This window comes from Nycticebus coucang, chromosome 8 (assembly GCF_027406575.1).
Source record: "Nycticebus coucang isolate mNycCou1 chromosome 8, mNycCou1.pri, whole genome shotgun sequence".
Classification (NCBI taxonomy): domain Eukaryota; kingdom Metazoa; phylum Chordata; class Mammalia; order Primates; family Lorisidae; genus Nycticebus; species Nycticebus coucang.
The window spans coordinates 88,495,028-88,516,596 of record NC_069787.1 but is presented as its reverse complement, the minus strand read 5'-3'; the positions used below and the strand labels follow the sequence as shown (position 1 = coordinate 88,516,596).

Genomic DNA, 21,569 nt, shown 5'->3' with positions numbered 1-21,569 from the left:
TGCTTGCTTTTCCATTTGCTTATTTGCTTCTCTCCCTCTGTCCTCCTTTCCTTTCTTTATTTTTTCTTTTTAAAGTAGCTTGGTTCAGATTGCTTTCAGGAAGAAGACTGGCCCTTATAAAGCTAGAAACAAAGAAACTACTTTAAACAAAACTTATCTAGACCAGGTCTCCTATTGTCCTGGCTCCAAGAAGCCGGTGAATGCTTGAAATTATACTACAAAATCCTCAAAATCCGCAGGCAGGACTCCTTGGACTCCAGAGTCAGAGCATAAGAGCAGAATATTCCCCATTGGCCACAGCAAGCCACAGGACCCTGGAGGGAGAAGGGCATCTTCCTAGAACAGTTAGAAAGTTTTTGAGGGATGAGTTTCATGCCCATATAACATTTTTAATTAATAAAAAATAGGCATCTACTTTAAAAATTATTCAACTTATTACTTACTGTACCCCATTAAAAGGGGTGACCTAGAGGAAAGATAGTCAGTTGGTGGTTCAGTGCTGGGAGGCCCCAGATGGGTTCAGTGGCCTCTTGTCCCCAAATGTGACATCATTGTGTCACCTCAGTTCTAGATTTTAGAGAATACTGACTGGCTGTCACAGGTGCTCAAGACCCTGTAACACAGCAGTAAGGAATGTTCGATGACATTTCCATCAGCAGTATGGAGCTGTCAGTGTTTGTTACAGGAGCTGCCACTCCCACAGGAGGGGACACAGGTAATGGAAAATTAACGTGAAATGAAAGATGTCTGGGAAAAGCAGTCCTTAATCCTGCCTATGGAGGCTTGTAGATGGGAATGTGTAAGAATTAACCATTCTGAGGGAAAGGGATGCCAAGTGAAGAAAGGCTGGAATCCCTGCCTAGCACTGACTGTGTTTTCGTGGTGGAAAAAAATCAAGCCCAGTCAAGCCAGGCTTTACCCTGGCTCTTCGGAAGGGGCAGCTAATGCCAGCAGTTCTGACAACTCACAGCCCTGGCCCTACCACTGGGGTTAAGGCCACCACTGCATGGTGATCCCTCATGCAGTGAGGGGCGGGGATATAGAGTTTTAAAAATCATAATATTACAGTCATCAATGTTTTAGTCATATTGATTTTGAAATTGTAAATGACATTAACAGAGGACACAGATATTTGTGTTTATCAGAGTCCACGTAGTACTCAAAGGCAGGGAAAAAGTGCCCCGGGAAATATCTTAAAGCTGATGGGAAACATGTGCTTTCTCAGTGTCCTACCACTGTGGCTGCATCTTGTGAGGGGCTGTTCTCACTGTCAGTGAGAGGGGCCTGCTGTCTCTGAAGGATGGAAGCACCCCCTCCTCGCCAGCCTCCTTTACCCTCCCAGGGCTCCTTGGGCAGAGAATGGGCCTGCCTGTGGTGGCTGTTCCTATTCAGCCTGCTTTCTCTTCTCTGGTAATGACCAATGTGCATGCTTTCGCTTAGATTAAAGATTATTCCCCCCTCATATTTAAGAGAAATATTTATTTTAAGTTAAGAAATAATCATATGTTGAAACCCTGATGTGGGCAGTTGACGGTCTCCTAGGCTTCCTTTAGGTGACTGATCCCTTCATTTTTTTTACTTTCTAAACTCTCTGAGTTTCTTTCTCATGCCACAATAAAATTGTGTCACCTCATACTTGGTGAGTCAGTATTCCAGTGGGAGGCTGGACACTGGGTTGCCTCTGACTGCCACAGCACTGTGGTCACCCTGGGGCCACCCCAACTCAGGGTTCATTTAGAGAGCTTTTGATCTCTGTGGTTCATTAGTGGTGTTTATTTCTATTCTTTGAGATTTTATGCCTCTGTGTCACACTTTGACCTAACCAAGTTGTTAAGGTTTCAGTTTCCCTGTCCTGAAAATGCCCCCCAGCCATGGCCTTCACGGAAGGAGCCTGTGAGGTTTTTGCAGCAGCTACTTGTGCTTGGTGTCCCCTGGCCTTTCCATACCTCCTCTCCCAGCCTACATGTGAGCCCCGGCTGTCTCTAGCCGTCACTTTGGGACCCACAGACTAAAGATGAATGCTGGCCAGATCATCATCTTGGCCTTGGCTGGTCACAAATTCCTTTGGGTCTCATTCTCAAAGGACCCTAGCGACCGGTGTGATTACACAGGGGGCTCCCTGGCCTCAGCAACCTTGTCCTGCTTGTGCTTTGAGAGAACAAGGCTATTGTCCCCTTGGCTCCCAGGGCTTCCAGACAGGAAAGAAGTTATATCCTGAAGGCCCCAGCACACCCCTCCTCCTGGGCTAGGAGGAGGGAGCACAGGTTGCCTGTATTCAGAGCAGGAGTGAGCTGACTCCTGAAGAACGGAGGCTGCCTAAGTCTTGTCCAGGAAATATCTCCTCCAGAACAGGCGCTGGTCATCTAAATGACAGATGACCTGAACAGCTGGGTCAGCGTCCTAGCAGCATCACTATGAATATGTCAGGGTCATGGGGCTGAGGATAAGTGAAAAGACTGTGGACCTCCTTGTCTTCTGAAAGAGCCCAGCACCATACTGTACCTGGATGGAAGAGCTCTCTGCGTTTCAGGTCACGAAATAACATCACACCATTACACTTAGATTCTTTAGTAAAAGATGCCATAACATCTCAACACTATACTATTTTTACATTATTTACAAAATATGAAATTTTTCCCCTTTCTCACAGAGAATTGACATCACCTTCATCTATATTTCTGTTTTCCCATCTGGGAATGTCACTGCCCTGTCTTCATCATCCTTGTCTTTGTCACCTTCTTGTGTTGTCGTAAAGCACACAGTTGACAGTCCAGAAGTAACTGATCATATTATTTTATTTCCTTGCAATTAGTCATATCTTGCTTTTGATTTTAGGAACTTCTATTCTTTTTCTTTCCAATTATACCTGTACAAATTTCATTTGTATTTTGACCTGATCCTACACAGTGGGGCCACACCACTGGAGTGTGGGCTAAGGTGCTGCCCCTATGCCCAGCTTCAGGCCACTACTGTCCTGTCCCCCGGTGGATGTCCCCAAGGCACTCTGAGCCCACTGTTTCCCACGTTGGTATCTGGATATTCAAATAAAGCATCAACTCAAAAGCCTTTTAGCAGCATCTGTTACCATTTTTCCTCCCCATCTAATGAAGAAGGCGTAGCTTATTTTAACCTTTCTTATTCGTGAATAATTTACTAATACTTTTGTTCCGCTTTGTGTGTTTAGTAAATTGCAGTCCCTTGCTGGATGGAGGTTTCCTGATTCTGTGACTCTCTCTGTTGGGGATGCTGTCTTCAGCAGCACACCACCATCTGCGGCCTTTTCCAGGTTTCAGCTGCTCTAGCATTTGTGATTTCACCAACTTTCTCACTACCATTGCCACATTTCCTGTCTTGTTCCCTTTAGAAGTCTTTCTTTAAAAAAAAAAAAAAAAAAAAATTACAGACTTTTGGAGTTTTAAAAAAAAAAAAATGTATTCTTAAACTTCCTTTCTTTTAAGCATCTGTTATGATAGTATCTCGCTTAAACATGTGCTTACAGATCAGGGCAGGGCTCAACATGGTGTATCCCAGAGCCAGGCTGCCTTGGTTTCAGAGATTTAGCAGAAGCAGAAAATCTGAGCCAGATGAGACAGGACAAAATTAGATACACACCAAGTATCCAAAACTACTGGCCAGTCCTCATGGATTGGAATTGGATCCAAATCTCTCAAAGTACAGGTGACTCCAGCAGACTGGATGATATTACAGCACAAAACCGGAACGGTGTTGAGACCTAGCAGGGAATGGCAGGCAGTATGCAGGTTAAGAGCCCAGCTTTGCAGCCAGATGGCCTGGGCTGAAACCTCCTATGACCTGTGTGACCTTGAGCAAGTTTTAGTTGTTGTTGAGACAGAGTCCCACCCTATGCCCTAAGCAGAGTGTAATGGCATTGTAGCTCACTGCAACCTCAGACTCGGGCTGTGGGCATCCTGCTGCCTCAGCCTCCAGAAGCTGCTGGGATTTACAGGTGCTTGCCGTGGTGCCCAGCTGGGTTTTTCTTTTTCTTTTTTTTTTTTTTGAGACAGAGTCATGCTATGTCACCCTGGGTAGAGTGCCATGCATCACGGCTCACAGCAACCTCAAACTCTTGGGCTTAAGTGATTCTCTTGCCTCAGCCTCCCAAGTAGCTGGGACCACAGGCGCCTGCCACAACACCTGGATTTTTTTTTTTTTTAATTGTAGTTGTCATTGTTTAGCAGGCCCGGGCTGGGCTCTAACCCACCAGCCCCTGTGTATGTGGCTGGCGCCATAACCACTGAGCTATGGACGCCGGGCTAGGTTTTTCATTTTTTTAGGAGATGGAGTTTCACGCTCACTCAGGCAAGTCTCAAACTCCTGAGCTCAAGCAATTCTCCCTCCTCAGTCCCCCACAGTGCTGGGATTACAGGTGTGAGCCACCACACCTGGCCTTGTGGCCTTGAGCAAGTTTCTCAGCCTCCCCGTGTCTCTGTTTCTTCTCTAAAGTGATGATAATGGTACATCTCTCAGGGTTCACGTATGTATAGCATTTAGAACAGTAGTTGGCATGTAAGGTGGGGTTAAGTGTTGGTCACACTATAAATTTAAGTTATGTACTTGATATAACAGACAGTAAAAGTGACATCAATGAAGCAGGAGGACAGAAGAGGTTTGCTTTACGAGAACAATTAGAAATGTTACGAAATGAGTCAATGCTAAGTAGTCAAGATTAGCATCGTGCTGGCCCAGGGAACCCCTTGAGCATGGAACCGGTACCCACACACACATGCTTGAGCCCGGAACCGGTACCCACACACACACGCTTGAGCCCCAAAGCCTGTGAGAAGCCCCCAGATCAGGTATGATCACCCTGCTTTCAAGGCCCAGGTTCCCAGGAAAGGGTCTGTTGCTTAGTGAGTTCATTGTGTATTTGGGGAGCAAACATCAGCTTCAGTGCCTACCAGCAGCATATAAAAGGGCACAGGCGACAAGCAGCTTGGATGAGGCCTGCTGCACCTGCTAATGTCCCCCAGACCCAGGGAGGGGGTCTCCATCAGTTTCCTGGTCACTTTGCATTAGCATACAACTCCTTTTAACCACCTGTGGCCATGGCCTGTAGTAGCAGCAGGCGTGTAATATTCCAAAAGCTGAGATTTGAGAGGTGGCGGTAGTTAATCAGACATAACTGACTCCCTGTTCCAGAAGCATCAGAACAAGTATGTGCCTGAGAGAGGGTTGGAAAGCAAGCCTCTGGCTTCTGTGGGCTCCTCGGCCTCCCCTGGAAGTAATTTGCAGTGTCAGAATATCTGTGACATCTCCTTTCAAGGTGCCTTTAATTTCTGCTTTGGGAAATTTTGCTCCGAAACCCAAATTGCAGAGAAAGCAGGGTTCCGGAGATCATCTGAGAAAAAACATCCCAAATTCCTTTTTTTTTTTTTTTTAATTTGAACTGATGTTCACCTTCCCCAGGGTCAGCTCATGTAGTTAATGAGCTGCATTCATCATGGACACCCCCACATGTCACCTGTTGTATGAGGGGGATCCTTTTTGGAGTGGGATTTGACTTTTTTGGAGGAGCCTTAGTTTCTGGCAGAGACCTTGATGATAACTTGGCAGCCTTCCTGATAGCCCATGGTTTCCCCTTCCTCCTGCCACCCAGCTGTAACTTCAGACCATCTTTCCCATCACCAGGGCCACACCTGAGCCTGCAAGCTGACTCTTAGGGGCTGGGGCTCATCATTACAGGGTGGGAAACTGTTGGGAACTGTGGAATCTTGGCACCTCTGACAAAGCCCTGACTACCAGTGTGTTTTCTGTGATCCCATACATGCAACTGACAAATTCGTGGTCCAGGAGAGTGATGCTGACTTTAAGAACTTGACTCTGTCTTATTTATAGATCCCTGAGAAGGGAGGCTTCACTTCTTCATCTTAGCTATGCCAGGACTGTTGGCTGAGTTGGAATGTCTGCTGCTGCTGCTGCTGCTGCTGCAGGCTGGAATCTGTGACCACTCTCCCACCGCAGTCACTGAGTGCCAGCTCAGTGCCAGGCACTACATAGGCCTTTGCGTCTAGTCGTGGCTCTACTCTCTAGAGATCACATACCAGGGAGGATAGATGTTTAAAATGGAAAAAAACTGCACATAAACAATGAGAAGACCAGATGGCCTGAGTGGATAGCAGAGATTAGAATAGAAGGATGTGATGGTGACAGGTGGCTCCACCTGGGAGGAAACAGGCTGAGGACCAAGTGTCAGGAAGGAGTCACCAGCAAAGCTCCAGCAGGAGCCCAGGCAGAAGGAGCTGATGGCTGGAGTGGACCTGAGGCTGAGTGTGGGACAGCAGGGAAGTAGGGAGAGGCGAGTTCGCAGCTCGATAGAGGCCCCTGTTGAAAACATTGCTTGGGCTGCTTTGGGGCAAGAGCAAGACGGTGTAGGAAGAGTCTCAGTGCGGCTGGCAGCAGCCCCAGTGGGAGGCTGGCCGAGTGCCGTGCTTGGTGGGCAGGGTGGCTAAGGGAGGGAAGTAGGCATAGGTCAGGATGACCGCAGCCCTGGTCCAAGGAGCTGGTTGGTAGCGCTGCTGCCTGAGAGGGCCATGATGGGAGGAAGGCCGGTGGTGCCGGGCCTTTGTATTTTGTCAATATTAAAATGAAGTAACGTCTCCAGAGGGAGAAGCGGGCCCAGCTCCCAGCAGGACCTCAGGACAACTGTTGTGCAGGCCTTCCTATGTGTTCACTTTCTGCTATCCTGGCTGCTCAGAGCTGGGTAGCTTTACCAGGCCCAGGCAGGCTTGGGTTTTTTGATAATCATACTAAAATATTTTCAGAACACTTTGGGGTAAACTTTCCAATAGATATAACAAACAAAAATGCTACATGTCACCAACAAGTTGCTTAGCCTTGCTGATCCCCTTGGCTGTGTTAGTGACACCTGTAGAGGAGCCCTGGCTTGTGGTTGTGTGGCATGGGAAAGGCGTGTGCACAGCTTGGATGGGGGAGCCCCACAGTTGGCCTCCCTTCCTGTCTGCCCTTCTGCTGTACTGCTCACGTGACACAGAGGGCTGGCTTCCTTTCAGGTAGTGGTTTCCCACCTCAGCTGACATTAGAACGCCCTGGGCCACACCCCACATCAGTGAAATCAGAACTAGAGTGGCAGAACAGAGGCTGATGACTGTGATGCTTTGTCATCAGGCCTGCACACCCAAGACTGGGGGCCTCGGGAGCCATGTGTTGGTGCTAAGCCATGCTGACCTGAGAACCCCATTCCTCTTCCAGCTGCTGCCCCAGGACACGGGCTTGTGAGGCCAGCAGTGAACAGGAACTGAGGATGTGTGGGGTTTTCTGGCCTTCAGCCAAGGGCAGCCCAGATAGATTCTTTCTGTAGGTGGTTGGTTTTGGAGAGAGAGAGGTAATGGTGGAGTGGGCTGTGCTTAGCAGGTGGAATGGACAGAACTTTAGAAGATTTCAAGGTGGGTAAGAGGCATAATCAGTTGGTAGCAATTTCCTGAGTGCTATGCACAAAAGGATCCTAAAGTTCATTGAGGGCTCAGCCAGGGAGAGTCTCTGCTATGAGCCTGGGAGGGTAAAGGAGGTGTCCTAGGACTCTGGGGGCCATGAGGGCCGTTTCCAGTCTGTGCGTCCATTACGGCCACCCCCAGCCTGTGGGAAGTGTTGCAAGCCTCCGAAAATGTTTCTGCACTTCTCCACAGGGAAAGGGGGATCCAGTTACTCATCCTTCCTCAGGTTAAGCTGTGTATTTGGCCAACATGCTTAATGCTTATGTTCTTATTATAAAAATTAATAATGATGGAAGAATAGCAACTGTACTTTCTTTTATGGGTTTATTATTTTTTTTTATTGTTGGGGATTCATGGAGGGTACAAAAAATAAGGTTACACTCATTGCATTTGTTAGGTAAAGTCCCTCTAACAATTGTGCCTTGCCGCCAAAAGGTGTGTCACACACCGAGACCTCATCTCCCTCCCTCCTTCCCTCTCTCTGCTCTTCCTTTCCCCACCTCCCTCCCTCCCTCTCTCTCTGATCTCCCCTTCCCCAACTCCCCACTGTGTCATTAATTGTCATTAATTGTCCTCATATCAAAATTGAGTATATAGGATTTATGCCCCTCCATTCTTGTGATGCTTTACTAAGAATAATGTGTCTCACTTCCATCCAGGTTAATACAAAATCTGTAAAGTCTCCATTTTTTTAATGGCTGAATAGTATTCCATGGTATACGTATACCACAGCTTGTTAATCCATTCCTGGGTTGGTGGGCATTTAGGCTGTTTCCACATTTTGGCGATTGTAAATTGAGCTGTGATAAACAGTCTACTGCAAGTGTCCTTATGATAAAACTTTTTTTCCTTCTGGGTAGATGCCCAGTAATGGGATTGCAGGATCAAATGGGAGGTCTAGCTTGAGTGCTTTGAGGTTTCTCCATACTTCCTTCCAGAAAGGATGTACTAGCTTGCAGTCCCACCAGCAGTGTAAAAGTGTTCCCTTTTCCCCACATCCACACCAGCATCTGCAGTTTTGAGATTTTGTGATGTGGGCCATTCTCACTGGGGTTAGATGGTATCTCAGGATTGTTTTGATTTGCATTTCTCTAATATATAGGGATGATGAACATTTTTTCATATGTTTGTTAGCCATTCGTCTGTCTTCTTTAGAGAAGGTTCTATTCATGTCTCTTGCCCATTGATATATGGGACTGTTGGCTTTTTTTCATGTGGATTAATTTGAGTTCTCTATAGATCCTAGTTATCAAGCTTTTGTCTGATTGAAAATATGCAAATATCCTTTCCCATTGTGTAGGTTGTCTCTTTGCTTTGGTTGTTGTCTCCTTGGCTGTACAGAAGCTCTTCAGTTTAATGAAGTCTCATTTGTTTATTTTTGTTATTGGTGCAGTTGCCATGGCAGTCTTCTTCATGAAGTCTTTCCCCAGGCTGGTATCTTCCAGTGTTTTTCCCGTACTTTCTTTGAGGATTTTTATTGTTTCATGCCTTAAATTTAAGTCCTTTATCCATCTTGAATCAATTTTTGTGAGTGGGGAAAGGCGTGGGTCCAGTTTCAGTCTTTTACATGTGGATATCCAGTTCTCCCAACACCATTTATTGAATAGGGAGTCTTTCCCTCAAGGTATATTCTTGTTTGGTTTATCAAAGATTAGGTGGTTGTAAGATGTTAGTTTCACTTCCTGGTTTTCTATTTGATTCCAAGTGTCTATGTCTCTATTTTTGTGCCAGTACTGTGCTGTCTTGATCACTATGGCTTTGTAGTACAGCCTAAAATCTGGTATGGTGATGCCCCCAGTTTTATTTTTATTACGAAGAACTGCCTTAGCTATACAGGGTTTTTTCTGGTTCCATACAAAACGCAGAATCATTTTTTCCAAATCTTGAAAGTATGGTGTTGGTATTTTGATAGGAATGGCATTGAATAGGTAGATTGCTTTGGGAAATATAGACATTTCAACAATGTTGATTCTTCCCATCCATGAGCATGGTATGTTCTTCCATTTGTTAATATCCTCTGCTATTTCTTTTCTGAGGATTTCATAATTTTCTTTATAGAGGTCCTTCACCTCCTTTGTTAGGTATATTCCTAGGTATTTTATTTTCTTTGAAACTATGGTGAAGGGAGTTGTGTTCTTAATTAGCTTCTCATCTTGACTGTTATTGGTGTATACGAAGGCTACTGACTTGTGGACATTGATTTTATATCCTGAAACATTATGGTATTTTTGGATGACTTCTAGGAGTCTTGTGGTTGAGTCTTTGGGATTCTCTACGTATAAGATCATGTCAACAGCAAAGAGAGAGAGTTTGACCTCTTCTACTCCCATTTGGATTCCCTTTATTTCCTTGTCTTGCCTAATTATATTGGTTAGAACTTCCAGCACTATGTTGAATAGTAATGGCAACAGAGGGCAACCTTGTCTGGTTCCAGTTCTAAGAGGAAAAGCTTTCAGTTTTACTACATTCAGTAAAATATTAGCTGTGGGTTTGTCATAGATAGCTTCCATCAGTTTAAGAAATGTGTCACCTATGCCTATACTCTTCAGTGTTCTAATCAGAAAAGGATGCTGGATTTTTTCTGCATCTATTGAGATGATCATATGGTCTTTGTTTTTGCTTCTGTTGATATGGTGAATAAGGTTTATGGACTTGCGTATGTTAAACCAGCCATGCATCCCTAGGATGAAACCTACTTGATCATGATGTATGACTTTTTTTTTAAGAGAGTCTCACTTTGTCACCCTCCGTAAAGTGCCATGGCATCATAGCTCACAACAACGTCCAGCTCTTGGGCTTAGGCAATTCTCTTGCCTCAGCCTTCTGAGTAGCTGGGACCACAGGCGCCCACCACAGTCCAGCTATTTTTTTGTTGCAGTTTAGCTGGCCAAACCTGCCACCCTCCGTATATGGGGCCGGCACCCTACTGACTGAGCCACAGGCACCGCCCTTGATGTATGACTTTTTTGATAATAAGCTGTAATCTATTGTTGTTTAAGGCTAGGATTTTGTTGAGAATTTTTGTATCTATAGTCATTACTGAAATTGGTCTGAAGTTTTCCTTTTTAGTTGAGTCTTTTCCTGGTTTTGGTATCGGTGAGGTTTGCTTTATAAAATGTGTTGTTGAAGATTCCTTCCTCCTTAATTTTTTGGAATAACTTCTGCAGTATGGGAATAAGCTCTTCTTTGACAGTTTGATAGAATTCTGTTGTGAAGCCATCCGGACTAGCGCATTTTTTTGTTGGGAGATTTTTTATTGTTTCTTTGATCTCAGTGCTTGAAATTGGTCTGTTCAGGAGATCTGTATCTTCCTGGCTAAGTATAGGGAGAGGGTGTGATTCAAATATTGATCCATTTCCTTCACATTGTCAAATTTCTGGGCATAGAGTTTCTGTTAGTATTCAGAGATAATCTCTTATATCTCTGTAGCATCAGTTATTTCCCCTTTGTCATTTCTGATTGAGGTTACTAGAGATTTTACTTTTCTATTTCTAGTTAGTCTGGCCAAAAGTTTATCTATTTTATTTATTTTTTCAAAAAACCAACTCTTGTTTTGTTAATTTTCTGAATGATTCTTTTGTTTTCAATTTCATTAATTTCTGATTTAATTTTGGATATTTCTTTTCTTCTGCTTGGTTTTAGCTCAGATTGTTCTTTTTCCAATTCCGTAAGATGGCTTGTGAGTTTGCTGATGTGCTCTCTTTCTGTTTTTCAAATGTAGGCATCTAAAGTGATAAATTTTCCTCTCAGGACTTGTTTTGCTATACCCCACAGGTTTTGGTAGCTTATGTCTCCATTATTGTTGTGCTCAAGGAAGTTAATGATTTCCTCTTTTATTTTTTTGGGCACCCAACTGTCATTCAGTATAAGGTTGTTTAATTTCCATGCCTTTGTGTGGGGTTGAACATTTTTGCTGGAGTTGAGTACCACCTTTAGTGCCTTGTGATCTGAGAAGATACAAGGTAAAATTTCAGTTCTTTTGATTCTGTTGAGATTTGTTTTATGGCCTAGGATATGATCAATTTTGGAGAATATTCCATGGAGTGATGAGAAGAATGTATATTCTTTATCTTTGGGATGGACTATTCTATATATGTCTATGAAGCACAGTTGTTCTAGGGTCTCATTTAAATCCCTTATATAGTTTTTTTTTTGGGGGGGGGTACCAAATTTCTTTATTTGAAGGAATGGTACAAATGAAAGAACTTAAGTGTATGTTTTGGTACAACTTATAGAAAAGGTAAAGGAAACCCTGACATGCATGCACTGCCTTGGTGATCACAGAAGTCATCCCGTGACTATGGGGAAGTTAGCCTAAGGCTTAGTTCTCATTATCACTGTCTCCCAGGGTGTGCTTGTCAAAGAGATACTCTGCCATGCCAGATTCAGGGGCTCCCATCTTGCGCAGGTTGGTTACGTGGTCACCCAGTTCTTTAATGGATTTCACCTGTTCATTCAGGTAATGTGTCTCAATGAAGTCACACAAGTGAGGGTCATTTTTGTCAGTGGCCAGTTTGTGCAGTTCCAGTAGTGACTGATTCACAATTTTTTCCAAGTGTAACACGCACTCCATCGCATCCAGCCCGCTCTCCCAGTCATCACAGTCTGGTTTTTTGATATCCTGAAGGAAGATTCAGCCACCTCATTGATTCTGCAGCTTCATCAGTTTCTCAGCATGTTCCCTCTCCTCATGAGATTGGTGAAGAAAGTATTTGGCAAAATTCTTCAAAGCCACATCATTGCGGTCAATGTAGTAAGACATGGACAGGTAGACATAGGAGGCGTAGAGCTCCAGGTTGATCTGGCGGTTGATGGTGGCCTCCGAGTCCTGGTGGTAGTTCTGGTGCACCTGCGAGGGTGATGCGGTCGTCATGGCAGCGGCTGAGGAGAAGCAGCGGCTGCGCGGCGCTGGAGCGGCAGCGGGGGCCTTGGGATGGTCCAAGGGCGCGGTGAGGAGGTATTGGAAGGCTGGCTGTGAGTGGCCAGCTGGGATGGGGGTCGAGCACTTATTCCGTCCAAGCACTGTTGAAGCAGGAAACCATGGCGACTCTTGGTGAAGAACGTCTAAAATCCCTTATATATTTGTTTAATTTCTGTTTAGAGGATCTGTCCAGCTCTGTGAGAGGAGTGTTGAAGTCCCCTTTTATTAATTATAGGATATCATATTGCTCAGACTAAATAAGTTCTGTTTCAAGAATCTGGGAGCATTTAAGTTGGGTGCATAAATATTTAGAATTAAAATGTCTTCTTGTATTTTTCCCTTGACCAATATGAAGTGACCATCTTTGTCTTTTTTGACTTTAGTTGCTTTAAATCCACATGTATCTGAAAATAAGATTGCAACCCCTCTTTTCTTCTGGATTCCATTTGCCTGAAAAATTGTCTTCCAACTCTTAACTCTGAGGTTTAATTTGTTTTGAGGCTAGGTGTGTTTCCTGCAGACAGCAAATGGATGGCTTGTGTTTTTAATCCAATCAGCCAATCTATGCCTCTTCGAAGGGGAATTCAAGCCATTAACATTTATTGAGATAATTGATAAGTATGGTAGCATTCTATTCATCTTATTTTGTGAAAGTCCATTGCTTAGTTTTGTCTTTTGCATCATTGTGGAAGCTAGGTTCTGTCCTTTAATTTCCAGGTGCTTACTTTGCTGGTAGTCCATTGTGATGGTAAATGTGTAGAACAGGTTGAAGTATTTCCTGTACAGCTTATCTTGTTGTGGCAAATTTCCTCAATGTTTGCATATCAGTAAATGATTTGATTTCTCCATCAATTTTAAAGCTTAGCTTAGTGGGATATAGAATTCTTGGCTGGAAATTGTTCTGTTTAAGTAGATTAAAGGTAGATGACCATTGTCTTCTGGCTTGAAAAGTTTCATTAGAGATGTCTCCAGTCACCCTGATGGATTTGCCCCTGTAGGTCAGTTGACACTTACTCCTAGCAGCTTGCAAAATCTTTTCTTTTGTCTTGACTTTAGACAGGTTCATCACAATGTGTCTTGGAGAAGCTCTATTTGAGTTGAGGTGACCTGGGGTCCAATATCCCTCTGAAAGCAGTGTGTCAGAATCTTTGGTGATATTTGGGAAATTTTCATTTATAATATTCTCTAGTATGGCTTCCATTCCTCTGGGGCATTCCTCCCCTTCTGGGATACCTATAACTCATATATTTGAATGCTTCATAAAGTTACATAATTCTGTCAGTGAACGTTCTGCCTTCTCTCTCTTCTTTTCTTCCTCTTTAACTATCTGAGTTATTATAAGGGCTTTGTCCTCTATCTCTGAGATTCTTTGTTCTGCATGTTCTATCTGTTATTAACACTTCCTATTGCATCTTTAAGTTCCCTAATTGACTTCTTTAATTCCTTCAGCTCTGCTATACCCTTTCTATATTCTTCATATCGTTCATCTCTTATTTGATTCTGTTTTTGGATTTCCTTTTGGTTATTTTCCACTTTCTCAGCAATTTCCTTCATTGTTTTCATCATCTGTATTTTAAATTCTCTTTCTGTCTTCTGTAGTAGCTACCTCACGGTCCCTTGGGGGGTTTTTTCTGGACTGGTTTTTCATATTGCCAGGATTTTTCTGCTGATTCTTCTTTATGAGTGTATTCTTTTATCTGTTTCCTTGCTCTAATTTTCCTTTCACTTACTTTTGCTCTTTAATTTACTGTGCCACTGGCCTAAGGTTTTGATGAGTTCTTTTGGCACAGGACCAGAAGGATGAGAAGATTGAAGAGCAAAAAGGGAAAAATGATTTAAAAAAAAAGAAAGAAAAGAAAAAAGAGAAAGGAGAGGGGGGTGAGTAAAAGGGACTATTGGCAAAAAGAAGAGAGGTATAGAAAGAGGGAGACAGGAGTAGTACAGGTGTGGAGTAGGGTACTTTGACCCAACCTTAAAAAAAACACAACCTTTGGAGGTGTTGGGTTGGGTGGTTCACTTGAGGTCAGCAGCTCTTTGCCAGCCTGTTCAAACACAGTACCTCATCTCCATAAAGTAGAGAGGAAAGATAAAAATACTATAAATCAAACCAAAACAAACAAAAAACCTTACAGGATAAAACTGGGGGGGAAATTAAATACTAGGGGCAGAAACACTAGCAAAAATGAAGTTCTAATTGTTAAAGAAGGCAACAATGTAAAAGTGTGTTTAAACTAGAAAAATGAGGAAAGAAAAAAGGTAAAATCTAGAAGGAAAATGTTGAAAAAAATAAAAGAAAAGGCCCAAACCAAAAACAAAGCAGTATATATATCTTTCTGAATATTGTCTAGGCAACAGGTGATCTTCTAGGGCATGAAATGTTAATCACAATGCTGATACACCTGTCAAGATGGAGCCTGGAGGCCTCTGCTTATTTCTCAAACCCCACAGAGTCGAGAGCCTAAGTCTTTCCTCAGCCCTCTTAAAAGACACTTTAAACTGGGCGGCGCCTGTGGCTCAGTGAGTGGGGCGCCGGCCCCATATGCCGAGGGTGGCGGGTTCTAAACCCAGCCCCGGCCAAACTGCAACAAAAAAATAGCCGGGTGTTGTGGCGGGCGCCTGTAGTCCCAGCTGCTCAGGAGGCTGAGGCAAGAGAATCGCGTAAGCCCAAGAGTTAGAGGTTGCTGAGAGCCGTGTGACGCCACAGCACTCTACCCGAGGGCGGTACGTTGAGACTCTGTCTCTACAAAAAAAAAGACACTTTAAACTGTTAACCTTGGCTAAGCAGAAGCTTTCCCAGGAAAGCACTTGTCGCTGGGATCTCTCCTAAAGTGGCTACCTGCTTATCTAGTGCGCTAAAACCAATGTCACTCTATGCTCTGAGGGCCAAGGCTGTAATCTGCCAAATACTGAAACGTCCACATCTCAGACCCTGCTTTTGGCCTGCTCAGACACTAGATTACTGGCCCAAGGTCTCCCAGCCTGATCCTTGTGCTGTGACCCTGAGGGCAGAGCCTGCAGGGGCAGTTCTCCCACTATAGCTGCACATTTGGCCCACAGCTAAACAACATTAGCTCCGTTCTGGCTAAGCAGCTCAGTCCAGGGCCCTAGACAATGCTTAAAGTCATTCACAGTCTCACCCAAGTTCTCCCAAGGTAGCTCAACCGAGTGCCCAAGTCCAAAAAAACAAAACAGCTCACAGGTAAGGCCTTTCTTTCTTGTAATCTTGGTGTTGCTGTAGTTACAGCTGCGGGTGGCCTCCAACTGAACAAAAGCACGCTACCACTTGTCAGTTCTCCACTGCTTTTGTCCCCCACATGGGGTCCAGAAGACTTTCGCTGTCTCCCTGTGTCCCCAAAGGGATGTTTCTGGGCCGATCCCACCAGCCAGAGATGCCTGGAGTCTTCTCTCCGCAATCTCACCACACCCAGTTGCAAGGAAGCTGTTGCTTGGCTGCCATCTTGCTCCTACCCCTCAATCTGTACCTTTTTTTTTTTTACTTTGTAGAGACAGAGTCTCACTTCGTCACCCTTGGTAGAGTGCCGTGATGTCACACAGCTCACAGCAACCTCCAACTCCTGGGCTTAGGCAATTCTTTTGCCTCAGTTTCTTGAGTAGCTGGGACTACAGGCGCCCACCACAATGGCTGGCTATTTTTTTGTTGCAATTTGGCTGGGGCTGGGTTGAACCCACTACCCTCGGTATATGGGGCTGGCACCCTACCCACCGAGCCACAGGCGCCGCCCTCAATCTGTACTTTTTAAAGGATAATTTACAGCCTGAGTTTTAATGAGTCATGAATTGAGGGAACATTCCATTCTCTCCATTCTGATACTTTTTTATAGAAAAGTTAGCTCCATTATCTTGCTTATATTTTTATAAAAACTTTCAAAGAAAGTAGGTTTTTTTAAAGGAGATATTATTGCTCACTCTGACCCCACCCACCCCCCAGCCAAGCCTGCCAAAAAGAAGCAGCCAAAGAGTTGATCTCTAAGAGGCAGTCTGGGGGCGGCAGTGCCCCAGCCTACCCACCCACAACCCATACCGTAGCCTGAGAGGGATCTGTCACTACCCCTTGTGACTCCATGTTGCTTATATGTGAAAGGTGGCAGACAGCAAATGCAAGACTTAGAAGCCTGGGGTGGTCCTGAGCCCTCCTACAGGCCAGAAAGTCAGCATCTGGGGAAGAAAACCTGTGAGTCTGCATTTAACCAGATCTTATCTCGGGATTCTTAAGTGGTTATGAGGCAGATTGGTCTTCAGGGTTCTTTCCTAATCAGAACTTCTGTGGCTCTAGAGTTAGTTCTGCCAGCACTTACCAGCTCCCTGTGGCGGGAGAGTGGGCTTTCACAGGACTTCGGCAGGGGCTGGGGCTCAGCCTCTTTGCCAGGAGGGCAGGTTTGCCTCACGCTCTCTACAAGGACAAAGTGGGTGTTTCTTTTGCTAGTTGTATGACCCCCAAACTGAGGGGGATCCAGACCCATGAGCAGTAGATGACAACTGGTTTACCCAAGAGAAGTCACCTTAAGCTCCCCCACCACTAGCAAGTCTCTGTGGCCTCTGACTCCATCCTGCAGATAGGCGAGGTGGAGCTTGCCACAGACACTGGCCTGCCCTGCCCAGTTTGCACGGGATATGGATTTCAGTCCCTGACCCTGTGCCAACTGAGGTAAGCAGGCTTCTACAGCTCACTTCTTCCAAACTGCTTGGTTTTTTTAGGCTTTAGCTACAGGCTTTCATTTCTGATTCTGCCACTGGCTCAGCATCTCCCAGCTGGGAAGTGTAGGCTCAAGGAGACCCAGGGAGCCAGCTGAGCCCCAGCCCCTTCCCATATCCCTGAGAAGCAGAGTGCTCCTGAGAAGCACCACCAGGCCCATCACTGCCCTGTGGAAGCCCTTCCTATCCCTACCTGCCAAGCTGGGCTCAGGGATCCCAAAGCTCCAGTGAGTCAGATCAAGGCCCAGGGACCAGCCACAGCAAGCGGGCCTGGAATGGGTTTGGCCCAGGCTATATATGATCATGGCTTCAAAGAAGCCTTGCTCTAGGACAGGTATGAACTGGCCGTGTTTCCTGCCTTTACTGCCTGGTGCAGTTCCTTATGGTGACCCTGTGACCTCACAGACCTCCCCAGGCCCTTAGGTGTTATGCAACTAGGGCAGGCACCGCAGGTGGGAAGGAGCTCCGCCAAGTGGGTTCAGAGTTCTTCTCCAAAACCTGGTGAGGTCCTGAGCCTAAGAGGAGTCTGGCACCTTGATTCCCTCCATCCCTTCTGTGATGGGGCAGCCTCATCAAGCCAATTCAAACATCACTTGTTCTTGGAGGCCACCACTCTCCCCACCTGCCACTTCTTGGTCACTGAGGGTCCCTGATGGGCATGTCAATTATGAGGGCACCATGGGGACAGCTCCAAGAGGTGAGACAGAAGTCACATAGGGTTTGGTCACTCAGGGAGAAGGCCCTCTGCCTAGCTGCTGTGGAGCAGAGGCCCCTCCCAGGAGAGCTGGATGACACTGGGTTCTCAACCATATCCACACAAATGGCAGGTGGGCATTTTGCACCTCAAAAGGAACCTCAAATCCTACCCATATTGGTTTTCCTCCCATTATAGAGGAAAAAACAGGTTTGGGGGAGGGTCCCACTCTGCTCACACTTCCCCTGGGGAAGTGTGGCTGCAGGATTCTGCAAGAAGCTGGGGAATGTTCTATCCTCATTGTTATTTTGGTTTAAATTTCTTTAGCCTTTAATGTCTTATGGTTACTTATCAATCAGGAAACAGAATCATATTCTTTTTGTATGCATCTCTCTCTCTCTCTCTCTCTCTCTCTCTCTCTCCCTCCCTCCTAAAAATACAGTTTAGAAGTCTCATTAAGTATTAAATGATATCAGCTAGAAAAGTCTGCAGTGAACCTGGGCTAAAATATTATTACCATTTTCCTTTATAGGGATATTTTATGTCCCATAGTTACCAGGAAGTGTGGCTGGTGAGAGACCTGAAGCATTAGCAATGGAAAAGGTAGCAGGTACAAAAATCTTCCAGGGAAACTCAGGGCATGGCCGCTCAGCTTCTGCAGGCTTGTGAACCAAGTCAAACCATCCCCCTCACCCTGGTGGGCTGCGCGGTGTCTGGACAGGGCCTGTCCCTGGGCCAGCACTAACGCTCTGCTGAAATGCTGCAGCCCCTGCAGAAGGAACCTGCCCCCATTGGTAAAGGGGTCACCTTGGCTCCCCCCAGCCCCCTCACCCAGCAGAAGCCACACCCTAAGCCCTGCCTACATGTGGATAACCCAGGACCTGGGAGTCCCCACCCAGAGCCAAATTGAGAGGGGTCAGCCTGCAGGAATTGCCGAGCTGCCCGTGGAGATAAACCATGGTTGGAAAAGACACGAAGTGGGCTATCCCAAGGTACTACAGATCTGAAAGATACTTCAGAGGGGAAACAGATACAGGGGACAAACTTTGGGGCTGTGGAGGGGGCTTCTCTCCCTGACAGCCATAGGGAGCATGGTCTTACTTAGGGCTGTTATCAAAAATCTTAGCCAAATTCCAAGTAGTTATTTATTCAGCAAATAGGGCAGAACCGGTCTTGTTTTCCAGCACCCACAGCACAGAGGTGGCTGGGAGCTTTACGGGAGGTGGGAGACTCCCCTGCCCCAGGCTGCCCACTGTGTGGGTGTAGGCTCAGTCCCTTCTGATGTCTCCCTGGCAGTCTGCCATCTTGCCGTCTAGGAGGGCACCTTCACCCTGGCCATACCCTCGGGGAGACTTCATGGGATAGTCCCCATGCAGGTGTGGTTGGAAGGGTAAGGGCAGTAGGGACAAAGGATGAAATGTGTGATGACTTGAAGCATCACCTCTGGGCCAGGGAGCTCATGGGCAGTAAACCTCGCAGACACCCTGCACAACCTGCTTCCTTGCTCACTGTGCAGAGGTGGAAACGCAGGCTCTGTGACACCACACTGCCAAAGTCACTCAGCTCATAGGAGCAGAGCAAACACTTGGCCCTGTCCTCCCTCGGGCTTTGTCTCCCACCCCCCTCATCCTGGTCATCCAGGGAAGAGGAGATGCCAACTGCTTCTCATTTCAATGTCCTTAAAAGAACATTGTCCTGTTGTGCTGGGCCTACACAACACTGTGTTTCTGTCCACACTGGCAGCTCCCATCTAGTCAGAGTCACACACAAGACTTGCAGGAAGCCACAGGCAGTGTCAGAGCCACCATTCCTCCACGGTTCGCAGAGAGAGGGCCTCACCCCTGCCTGGATGGTACCACCTAGGCTTGCACAGCTGACTGTCTTATGATCTCTCAACAGCAAATGAAGCTTGTAGCCGAGAACCTGAAGGAGGACCCGAGGGAAAGCGAGGAGAAAGAGCCTTGAGCATGCAGCGCACCCTGCTCCCCTCCCATGGAAGCCTGTATCTACGCCGCACCTGCCACTTGTGCGTGGACAGGAAGGTTACGGGGTGGCAGCATGGCACCTGAATCCACACTCAGTACTTGGCCAAATGAAGTGGTACTTCCCTCATGGCAAGCACCATTCTCACTCTGCAATGTCCCAGCTCAGCATGGGCAGAAGAGAACAGCCAGGACCTCTGGCAGTTCTTGGCATCTCCCAGCCCTGCCCTGCTCCTTCCAGGTTCCTTCTCAGCCCCGCAAGCCACTCCAGCGACCTGGCTTTGCTCCAGACCACTGCTGTCCTTACACCTCTCGCTACAAAGGAGCTGCCAGCTCTCCACATTGCCCTCACGGTGACGTTCACTTCTGACCCCACCAGGGACCTGTGGATGGGTTATTAGGGTGTGTGCCTGCTGTACTTCCAACAGGAGCCGTCTGAAGGGGTGTTCTTGTCAAAGCCTCAGTTGAGATGAAGGGGCACAGGAGGCAGCGTTGCCCACACTTGGACCTCTTTTCTTTCTCTCTTTCGCAATATGTTCACAGACTCCTTGTCAACAAAAACAATAGTAAGAGATATTAAAGGCGATATGCACCTCTCTGACCACACTGCCCGCTCTGTCCTGAAGCACTTCCTGGGTGAGGTTAGTGAAGATACAGTGGTGGCTGGAGAGCCAAGGGGGGGCAGGGGCTTGGTGGGAGGCCTGGGGCCAAAGCTTGCAGCCCCAGTCCAGCCCTTTCTTGGGAGCTGCTACTGCTGCTGGCGCCTGTACCGAGGGAGCCCGTAAGGGTACAGGAGCTGCTCTGATGTGTAGAGTCTGCACACGGTGCAGGCTGAGGGCCAGTGGCCACTCCTAGCACCGAGGTCAGGGCTCAGGCCTGCAGAGAGGGGCCCACTTTTGCTCAGTGGTACTGCCCACCTCCCTAGCTATGTCACTGCCCCTCACTCACCGGCATGACAGCTCTCCTGGCACAATGGCCCTGGAGCCCCTGGCTACTCCCTTGGCTGTAGTCTCGCTGTGAGGGCCACTCTATGAGGACTCGGTCTAGCTTCCTAGCCATCCTACCAGCTGTTCAGACTGTGAATTTGACGTGCAGCCTCATGAAACAGGAGGCTCAGGCCACCCCTCCCCACCAGCACCACTGTCCCTCAAGGCTAAGAAACCGCAGATCTGTGGACACCTCGAGAAAGCAGCCAGTGCCGAGCCCACCCAGGGGAGATGGAGAACAGGGTGGAGCTTCTGGTGGCCTGACTTGTTCCCTCAGCTCGAGTCTGGCACCTTGATTCCCTCTCTCCCTTCTGTGATGGGGGCAACCTCATCAAGCCAATTCAAACATCATTTGTTCTTGGAGGCCCCCACTCTCCCCATCTGCCACTTCTTGGTGGCTTGGGTTGGTCCTGACCAGCCACCGTGTTTTCCAGAGTGGACATGTTTGAGTCAGCTTTGCCACTGACCTAACTTGGCATAAACCACTCCAAGGCATAATTATATATTCCCAGTCCTTATTTAGTGTTTGATGAACACTTTCTAGAGCAGGCTTATGTTTTAAAACATCAGAGAACGTCAGCCAATATAGACCTAAGCCCCAAGACCCTGAGATCTGCTTCGCATCCCAGCTGGGGCTCCATAATGGCTAGAAAAGGAAAAGTTCAAATGGAGCCCTCAGCCCCAGCGCTTTGTCTTCCCCCCCACAGCCTGGCTTTGGGAGCCAGTCACATGAATTCAGTTGGTTGTGAAGCAGTGGGTCCTAAAGTGAACCCACCAACTCAACTCAGCTGTCGCCTGTGG

The 21,569-nt window shown here is 46.6% G+C and overlaps 2 protein-coding genes across 3 annotated transcripts in view; one reads left to right on the top strand and one right to left on the bottom strand.

Annotated features, from left to right (window-relative positions):
- ANO10 (anoctamin 10) overlaps positions 1 to 20,388 on the top strand; it is a 252,988-nt gene extending 232,600 nt beyond the window's left edge. For both annotated transcript variants that reach the window (XM_053598704.1, XM_053598705.1), the window contains exon 13: positions 19,700 to 20,388. In XM_053598704.1, the coding sequence (XP_053454679.1) occupies positions 19,700 to 19,765 (66 nt within the window). In that variant the 3' untranslated portion in view covers positions 19,766 to 20,388. The remainder of the gene's footprint in view (positions 1 to 19,699) is intronic.
- LOC128591247 (ferritin heavy chain-like) lies at positions 11,633 to 14,253 on the bottom strand. The gene has a single exon (XM_053598710.1). The coding sequence runs from the start codon at positions 12,343 to 12,345 to the stop codon at positions 12,115 to 12,117; it is 231 nt and encodes a 76-aa protein (XP_053454685.1). The 5' UTR covers positions 12,346 to 14,253; the 3' UTR covers positions 11,633 to 12,114.
- Positions 20,389 to 21,569: the final 1,181 nt, after the last annotated feature.

Excerpts from the sequence above, each read along its gene's own strand:
- LOC128591247 (XM_053598710.1), bottom strand. The coding sequence starts at position 12,345 with ATGACGACCGCATCACCCTCGCAGGTGCACCAGAACTACCACCAGGAC.